The following is an 8,863-nucleotide window of genomic DNA, read 5'->3' as shown; positions in this document are numbered from 1 at the left end:
GGGGCACTACGGGAAATGCAATAACTATTTATTGAAATATTTCAGAAAAAAAAACAAGAAAAACTAATATTGTATTTTTTACGAATAATCAGACTTTGGCGACGAAATTGAACTCGCCCTAATATGGTACTAACCTACCATTTATGACACATTTTCGCCTTCTTTCCCCGATTCAGGCGAAACCAGCTGATTTTGTTATGAAAACATAAACAGCTGGTAGCCGAGAACAATAAGGATGAACGGTCAGGCTAAGGCCGGGGTGGCCTCTGCTGTACATAGGAGCCGCCTCCATTCCACTCGATCCATGGATGTTTGTCTCCAGTTCCGCACTCTGCGTAGGGTCCGAAGATCGTCCTCCACTTGGTCGACCCACCTAGCTCGCTGCGCTCCACGTCTTCTTGTACCGGTCGGATGACTCTCGAGAACCATTTTAGTCGGGTTGCTATCCGACATCCTGATGACGTGACCCGCCCACCGTAGCCTCCCGATTTTCGCGGTATGGACGATGGTTGGTTCTCCCAGCAGCTGATGCAGCTCGTGGTTCATTCGCCTTCTCCAAGTCCCGTCTTCCATCTGCACTCCGCCGTAGATGGTACGCAACACCTTCCGTTCGAAAACTCCAAGGGCGCGTTGGTCCTCTGCACGTAGGGTCCATGTTTCGTGCCCATAGAGGACGACCGGTCTAATCAACGTTTTGTAGATGGTTAACTTCGTGTTATGGCGAACTTTAGTCGATCGTAGAGTTTTGCGGAGTCCAAAGTAGGCACGATTTCCTGCCACAATGCGCCTCTGAATTTCTCTGCTGGTGTCGTTGTCGTCGGTCACCAGTGAGCCCAAGTACACGAATTCTTCAACCGCCTCGATTTCATCACCGTCGATATGAATTCGGGGTGGCGGGCGCGGTGATTCCTCCCTGGAGCCCTTCGCCATCATGTACTTTGTCTTCGACACATTAATGACTAATCCGATTCGCCTGGCTTCACTCTTTAGTCGGATGTACGTTTCCGCCATCGTCTCAAATTTACGAGCAATAATATCAATATCGTCGGCGAAACCAAGCAGCTGAACGGACTTCGTGAAAATCGTCCCACTCGTGTTTATCCCCGCTCTTCTTATTACACCCTCCAAAGCAATGTTGAACAGCAAGCACGAAAGACCATCACCTTGCCGTAGCCCTCTGCGAGATTCGAAGGGACTCGAGAGTGTCCCTGATACTCGAACTACGCACATCACTCGATCCATCGTCGCCTTGATCAACCGTATCAGTTTATCCGGGAATCCGTATTCGTGCATAAGGATGAACGTAAACATCGGTGAACCAGCTGGTTTTGTTGTGTTAACATGATCAGCTGGTGGACCGAGAACAAAAGACCTTAATGGTAAACATTGAGACGGCCGGCGAAAACTGTCACATTGTCGGGCGAGTTGCAAAAACCCTGCGACTGAGATTGACAGCGAAATCGAAAGCAAAATATGAGTACGACGAAATTTATCGCATCAAAGTCTAAGTCGAAAAAAAAAAATCGCAATAGTGGTTTCTGCTTTTAGTAGTGTTGTGTGTACGTACACGCTGCATTACACGAACGCCATTTGAGTTACTGGTTGAAAATAGTAAACAAAGATCAGCTGTTCCCAGCAAAATCAAATGGACATATTTTCAACCAGTAGATTTGCATTATAGTGTTCGTGACACCGCGCTGCGAAACCACTATTGGCTTCTTTAGCGGTGTTGAGATTATTCCATATTCTGAATCTGCATGCGAAACTGAGGCGAAATCCAAATTTTCATAAATTTTGGTGCTCGGGAACCTATTTAAAAATCAATTTGAAGTTTGTATGGGAATGATTTGTCGAATCACCCCTCGTCGCATTTTGTACTGGGTGGAGCTGTCAAACAGTTACCCAGCTGTCAAAAGGTGATTTCAAATAATCTCTTTGAAATTGATTTTAGGTACCAAAATAAAGTTCTAAAAATCTGAAAAAAAATCATAGTGGCTCAGGTGCTCTTTCGTATAAAATCAAAAAATCGATACATTTTTCTTAATTTAAAAACCCAAGTGGCTTTTAGGCTGTGAACCGTTTCGCTTGTTCGTTTAACTTTTAGTTAAAACTAGCTGTACCCGGCAAACTTTGTCTTGCCTACTGCGTTTTTTGACGTTTCAAGTTTCTAGCCAAGACCCAGCCCCCGTTAAAAAAATATATCAAAAATCGATTTTCAAAAATCTCAATATTTCTCTATGTTTTTCGGCTCATAAACCTTCCTTGGGTGAAAACTAACAGAACAAAACAAAGATTACCCATATCGGACGTTCCGTTCACGAGTTATGCGCGGTCCCTCGTATATACCAGCTGGCCCCGGCAAACTTTGTTTTGCCTACTGCGATTTTTGACGTTTCAAGTCCCTAGTCAAGTCCAAGTCCCCGTGCAAAATGTATAAAACCCGATTTTCAAAAACTTTCATTTTTCCCATGTTTTTTTGCCTCATAAACCTTCTTTGGGTGAAAACTAACAAAACAAAACCCAGACGACCCAAATCGGACCACTCCTTTGCATGTTATGCGCGGTCCCACGTATGCCACTGCATTTTTATATATATAGATAGATTTGACACTTTGATAGTTATTTTGCGTCCGGTTAAAAATAACCCTACTCCCGGCCAGGGTTAGTTTTGACAGTTCGATAGTTATTTCAGTCACCTTAATGAGCCTCTGCACGAATTTGCCCTGTCCTGCTCACTCCCACAGAACGTTTGAAAACAGCGCGCACTGTAAGTCACATTTGACGTTTACTGTGCGAGCTGCAAATCTTCTGTGGGAGTGAGCAAGGCCAAATTCGTGTAGAGCAAGATGCAGAGGCTCTTTGAGCCGCACGCTTTTGACTTCCCAACTCTTATAGTGACCTTTCGAAATATTTCACGTTTATTGTTAAATCCCTATCCCTCGAATCATTAAAAGGCGTTCTTGGCAACACTGCTGTCAAGTCGCGAAATTTGACGTTTTCGTGGCTGTCGTCCGTCGTCCTTCGAAGTTTTCTCCATCGCTGCAGCGAGTGTTTTCCTCTAACGTGAATTCAGCAAAAAAATACTCCATAATTCGTTAATTTCCTGCTCTAAAAGGCTCGGTAAGTAATGGGAGAATCGTGTAAGCTTTCTTGCAATAAATATTTACACAAACGCTTTTGTATTTGCGCTGATTGAACACAATTTATGTTGCATCGAAATTATGTAACTTCGGCGAGCCGAAACTGTTTTGTTTATATCGAATTGATGTTGGTCTTTTCCAGGTCAAACCATGGGTGGACACGGACACGGACCCCCGTACAAGGTGCCAGATGCTTCGATCTACAAAGTGGCGGATGCCCCGCAGTTGGTGGAAGTTGAACGGGCCCTGGCTCGCCGTGGCCTGAAAGATCCCTGGCTAAGGAACGAAGTCTGGCGCTACAACGTGAAACAGTTCGGCACTCATCGGTCCCGGTTGCTTTCGTTCCTGTTCAAGGGATTCCCCCTGGGCTTTGCCGCATTTGTGGCTACCATTGGGGTGGAGTTTGCTCTGGGAGTGGACTATCACGGTCATGGTCATGGCGATGGCCATGGTGACGATAACCACGGCCATCATTAGGGCACCCGCGGGATCGAAGGTAGGAAACTTTCTTTTTAAAACATTGTAAAATAAACCACACGAAACGTTAAGGTCTAACAAATGAGGGTTTGAAATGTGTTGATTCAGTTTTGAGAACGAAATTCCCTGATCTTTCATGACTAGTCAGTTTGAGGAAGTTTTTTTTTTTAATTTTAACGTGATAGTTATTGCATCGTAGTCTACGATTCGTAAAGGCATACAAATATTTTATTGGTTTTGCATTTCACATTTTAAGATAGATAGATACCTAGATAGACAATCTACAATACTACGCCACAAATTTGCTCGCGATCCATCTATGCTTACCCGATCACGCCTGGTATCGTCCGTGCATTCTGCGTTCTACGTTTTCTTGTGCCCACCAAATCAATAGCAAACACCAAATTTGCAGGATTGTTGTCCGGCATTCTTGTAACATGCCCTGTCCACCCTTCTTCTCGCTTTGGCCAACTTCTGGATGATCGGTTCATCCTTCGTAGCCACCCACTGTTCTCCTGTACACCGCCGAAGATCGTCCTTAACTCCTTAGCACGCGAAAACTCAGAGTGCTTGCTGGTCCTCCTCGATGATGGTTCATGGCATGTGTCTTTAGAGAACCACCGGTATTATAAGCGTTGTGTACATGGTGCATTTTGTGGGGCCCTTATAGCCACAGTTGTAAAAGCATGGGTATTCAACAAGATGACAGGTTCGATTTCCGGTCGGTTCACAAAATATTCGTAAAATATTGCGCATTTAGTTTCATAAGTGCGGAAACGTTAATAAAAGTGCGCGATTGAACCAAATGCAGTTGATGTCTTCGGCGTACTGTTTTTATGCTGAGTAAGTGTTCTGAACTGCAAAATGGTGAGTCGATAAGGAGAGCGTCCAACATAGCTCTGATCCTCACAAGTTTCTACCTCATGCTTCCACGGGTTAAGCGATGACAAAGACCGCCAGCTAAGAGTTGTGTGCTTAGCTGGTAGTGCAACCTGGACACTGTTGTCCTTCTGACTTCAGCTAGATTGAGGAGGTACCAGTGCTGCAATTTTTCGAAAGGCCTTTATGAAAGCGATATTTTGCTTTTTTCATTTTCTCTGTTTTGGTTTTCCTGTCAATGTTGCTTTCCAATCAGCAACACGGGAGCGAAATGAAATAGGTACTCATACTCGCACGCAGCGTGCTGAAAGCGAGAGCTGAACGGGCTAAATTTCCATTCAATTTTCTGTAGTTGAGTGTTTTCACCCGTGGTAGCGTATATGGCACTCACTCTCACAAGCCACCGCTTGAGACGAATGGCCTTTCAGCATGAGTAGTGTGTGGATGATTGGGAATTGATCTTGTTGGGTCGCTCACGAATGGAGCTCTCGGACTCTGTCAGTTCTCACATCGAGGAACTGAAAACGACCGCCGCAGTCATTCATTTTCGGCTGAAAAACAGGCACTGAGACTGATATTTTGCAGGACTGGGAGGTACGATCCGAGTGTCTGTTCACCAAGGAGGTGCGGCTCAAACAGCGTCTGTTCTGGCATCCAGCGGCTGAGTAAGAAACGCTGCACCACGCCCAGCTAGATCCAAGGTGGTAGCCCCATCAGCGTGGTCGTCCCAGTGTTGGTTGGGACGTTAAACAGAACTGGCACGATGGCGCTCCGGCGAGACAGGAGTGTTGGCGTAGGCCCAATAAGCCACCCGTAAAAATCCCCATTGCGAATAACATAGGAGAAAATACGACTCGATACAATCGGCAAAGACCCACACGACGAAATAAGGACTACGATTGGAAACTTGGAATGTGAAATTACAAGTCACTAGGTTTCGCAGGATGTGACAGGATAATTTACGACGAACTACATCCCCGCAACTTCGACATCGTGGCGTTGCAGGAACTTTGTTGGACTGGACAGAAAGTGTGGAAAAGCGGGTATCGAGCGGCTACCTTCTACTAAAGCTGTAGCACCACCGATGAACTGGGAACAGGACTTATAGTGTTGGGCAAGATGCGACAACGTGTGATCGGGTGGCAGCGAGCTTCTAAAATACGGTGGAAATGCACTGGTAAGAGCACTACACTGGGTCATAACCAAGATTTGGGAGGAGGAAGTATTATCGGAATGGATGGAAGGTATCGTGTGTCACATCTACAAAAAGGGCGAAGGTATCGTGTGTCACATCTACAAAAGTTGGATTGCGGGCACTACCGCGCGATCACACTACTGAGCGCTGCCTACAAGATACTCTCTCAAATTTTATGCCGCCGACTATCACCGATTGCAAGAGAATTCGTGGGGCAATATCAGGCTGGATTTATGGGTGAACGCTCTACAACGGACCAGATGTTCGCCATCCGCAAGGTGTTGCAGAAATACCGCGAATACAACGTGCCCACACATCACTTGTTCATCGATTTCAAATCGGCGTATGATACAATCGATCGAGAACAGCTATGGCAGATTATGCACGAATACGGATTCTCGGATAAACTGATACGATTGATCAAGGCGACGATGGATCCAGTGATGTGCGTAGTACGAGTATCAGAAACACTCTCGAGTCCCTTCGAATCTCGCAGAGGGTTACGGCAAAGTGATGATCTTTCGTGCTTGCTGTTCAACATTGCTTTAAGTTAACTATCTACAAAACGCTGATTAGACCGGTCGTCCTTTATGGGCACGAAACATGGACCCTACGTGCAGAGGACCAACGCGCCCATGGAGTTTTCGAACGGAAGGTGTTGCGTACCATCTACGGCGGAGTGCAGATGTAAAACGGGACTTGGAGAATGCGAATGAACCACGAGCTGCATCAGCTGCTAAGAGAACCAACCATCGTCCATACCGCGAAAATCGGGAGGCTACGATAGGCGGGTCACGTCATCAGGATGTCGGATAGCAACCCAACTAAAATAATTCTCGAGAGTCATCCGACCGGTACAAGAAGACGTGGTGCGCAGCGAGCTTAAGTGGGTCGACCAAGTGGAGGACGATCTGCGGACCCTACGCAGAGTGCGGAACTGGATACAAACAGCCATGGACCGAGTGGAATGGAGACGGCTACTATGTACAGCAGAGGCCACCCGGCCTTAGCCTGATCGGTAAGGTAAAGGTAAGTAAGACATGATCTCGAAAATGTTTGTTGGTGACAAAACAGAAGCTGAAATAGTTGCGTACTTTTCAACTCGTGACTAATCGATTATTACTAAACCCAAAACGAAACTGTTTGATTATAGATCTTCATCAGCGTTGCAGTGTTTATCGACTCGAAGTTACTTCTCGAAATTCGCAATAGAAGGCTTGAAAATCTCTAAGCGTGTAGTCACAGAGAAACAGACGTAACACATAGAACAAATTTCATTAAAAAACATCGTCACGAAAACGTAATCGCCCAATGCTAAATGTACTGTGCTTGGCCGGGCCGCCACTAGATGGTGGTAGTGAGCAAACGTCAAACAGGAGCAAAAACGATACCAGCGCCGCGAGTGGTCAATCGACCTACTACTGAATATTTGAATCAACTGTTAAAAAAGTGATCGCTTCCCATCGATGAGAGTGTGACGTCTGTTTCTCTGTGGTGTAGTTATATCCTATTCTGTTCAAGCTAGGACAAAATCTCGTCACATTAGGTGGAATGTCGCAGCGGTCGCTGCAAATACAGGTTGCGACATTGTCATTTTATTGTTGCGCGATGGTTAAAATTCGATTCAGTGAGCATGATATTCAAATGAACGTTTCTTGATTTTCTCATTATCCAGATCCAAATATTCGTTCTCTGACTTAGGGGTTGCCAGGTAGTTTACACCCTGCTTATATGTATGTTTATTGAAGGAAAAGAGAAAATATATTCAGTGTAGTACATACTTTTAGCAATGTTTAGTTATTTGCCCGGGGTTTCAGCTCTTCGTAGCAGGAACGCAGGAAAATGTACGTCTTCTTCTGGGGATTGTTGTACTCGTGCCCTTTGGACCAATCGTATCCGACGGTGTAGGCAAAGATCTGGCCCGTGGCGTTGAAGCAACACTTGGTGATGGATTGATCCATTGTTTCCGACGACTTGAGCTTCGTTCGGGCGTCCTTGTCCCAGAAGCTGAACGTGCCATCCGATCCAACGGTGGCCAAAGTTCCATGGACAGGATGGAATGCAATGTCGTTTACGGCGTAGATATCCTGATACCCATTGGATCCGTTCGATCGATGGCACTTGAACGTGAAATTGTCCTTCGGATTGATCGGATTCACATACTGAATAGCCACACGACCCTCAATCGAGCCAAGGGCATATCCGGTGGGAGCTTTCTTCTTGTCACGGAAAATGGAAACCGTTCGGTGCTGGTACTTGAGTGGACTCTCCTGTTGTTTGTACTGGGTTGGTTTGTTTTCCAGGGAATAGATCAGGACATGCCTTCCGGCCGTGCCAACGACGGCCATTGGATAATCGACGTCAGCGCAGTAACACCGTTCCGGAAGTTGAATCGACATCATCGGCTGCGGCGTTCGGGTGTCCCAGAATTTCAGAGTTTTGTCCCACGATCCGGTCATCAGGCAGGTGTAGTTGGTTCCCTTCACCCAATGGCATGTCTTAACCGGAGCATCATGCTGTGCGACCTGAACAACTTGATCCGAAGCCAAATCCCAGCATTTCACCTTAAAAGCAACAAAGATTAGCCTGAAGATAAGGTTGACGAGAACTCACCCGCTCAACGCACTAACCTGCTTATCAGCCGACGCGATAAAGACCTTACTCCCGTCGTCAGCCCAGCAAACATCCAGCACCGGACCGCCCATGGTCTTGATGGATTTACCCACCGTTTTGCCGGTCTGCTCGACTTCCCAGCAGCGCACACTGCAATCCCAACTGCCGGCAATCAGAAAGTTCTGTTGCAACGTAGCAGGGCTGAACTCCATGGCCGAAACGGTATCCTCCGGAGGCGACGTCACCTCAAAGTCCTTCATCGGATTGGTTGGGGCCGCCGCTGTTGCTCCGAAGGCGGAAGCACCGCCAAGCGTTGCGCCGAACATTGTGGTCGGTTTACGGCTGGCAATTCACACTGAAAGATGTCGATTCAACGTTTAAATTACAGAATACCTTTCGCAAGGACAATAAGTGTTAAATTAGGTGAAAACTTACACTAAAATCAAGTAATTTCAAGAATTTAATAGATTGCAAGCTGAACACGCACTAGAATCGCAATCTGCGTTTTGTTTTTCTGTTTGACAGATCGTCAATCGACTGGCGCTCACGGTGCGTTTAG

At 46.2% G+C, this 8,863-nt stretch overlaps 2 protein-coding genes across 2 annotated transcripts; one reads left to right on the top strand and one right to left on the bottom strand.

The window, feature by feature from the left end:
• Nucleotides 1-2,964: 2,964 nt before the first annotated feature.
• LOC109426916 (NADH dehydrogenase [ubiquinone] 1 beta subcomplex subunit 3) lies at nt 2,965-3,712 on the top strand. The gene is made up of 2 exons (XM_019702473.4): nt 2,965-3,120; nt 3,283-3,712. Exon 2 carries the CDS (start codon nt 3,291-3,293, stop codon nt 3,615-3,617), a length of 327 nt encoding a protein of 108 aa, XP_019558018.2. The 5' UTR covers nt 2,965-3,120; nt 3,283-3,290; the 3' UTR covers nt 3,618-3,712.
• Nucleotides 3,713-7,388: 3,676 nt separating this feature from the next.
• On the bottom strand, nt 7,389-8,863 carry LOC115262691 (protein Rae1). Its single transcript, XM_029865332.2, has 3 exons — nt 8,740-8,863; nt 8,322-8,659; nt 7,389-8,255 (listed from the first exon to the last, which is right to left on the bottom strand). Exons 2-3 carry the CDS (start codon nt 8,628-8,630, stop codon nt 7,485-7,487), a joined length of 1,080 nt encoding a protein of 359 aa, XP_029721192.1. The 5' UTR covers nt 8,631-8,659; nt 8,740-8,863; the 3' UTR covers nt 7,389-7,484.

This window comes from Aedes albopictus, chromosome 3, assembly GCF_035046485.1.
Source record: "Aedes albopictus strain Foshan chromosome 3, AalbF5, whole genome shotgun sequence".
Taxonomy (NCBI): domain Eukaryota; kingdom Metazoa; phylum Arthropoda; class Insecta; order Diptera; family Culicidae; genus Aedes; species Aedes albopictus.
This window is presented reverse-complemented; position numbering and strand designations above follow the sequence as displayed.

Excerpts from the sequence above, each read along its gene's own strand:
- LOC109426916 (XM_019702473.4), top strand. The coding sequence starts at position 3,291 with ATGGGTGGACACGGACACGGACCCCCGTACAAGGTGCCAGATGCTTCG.
- LOC115262691 (XM_029865332.2), bottom strand. The coding sequence starts at position 8,630 with ATGTTCGGCGCAACGCTTGGCGGTGCTTCCGCCTTCGGAGCAACAGCG. Across the intron at positions 8,256-8,321 it reads TCGCGTCGGCTGATAAGCAG|GTGAAATGCTGGGATTTGGC; the intron begins GTTAGTGCGTTG and ends GTTGCTTTTAAG.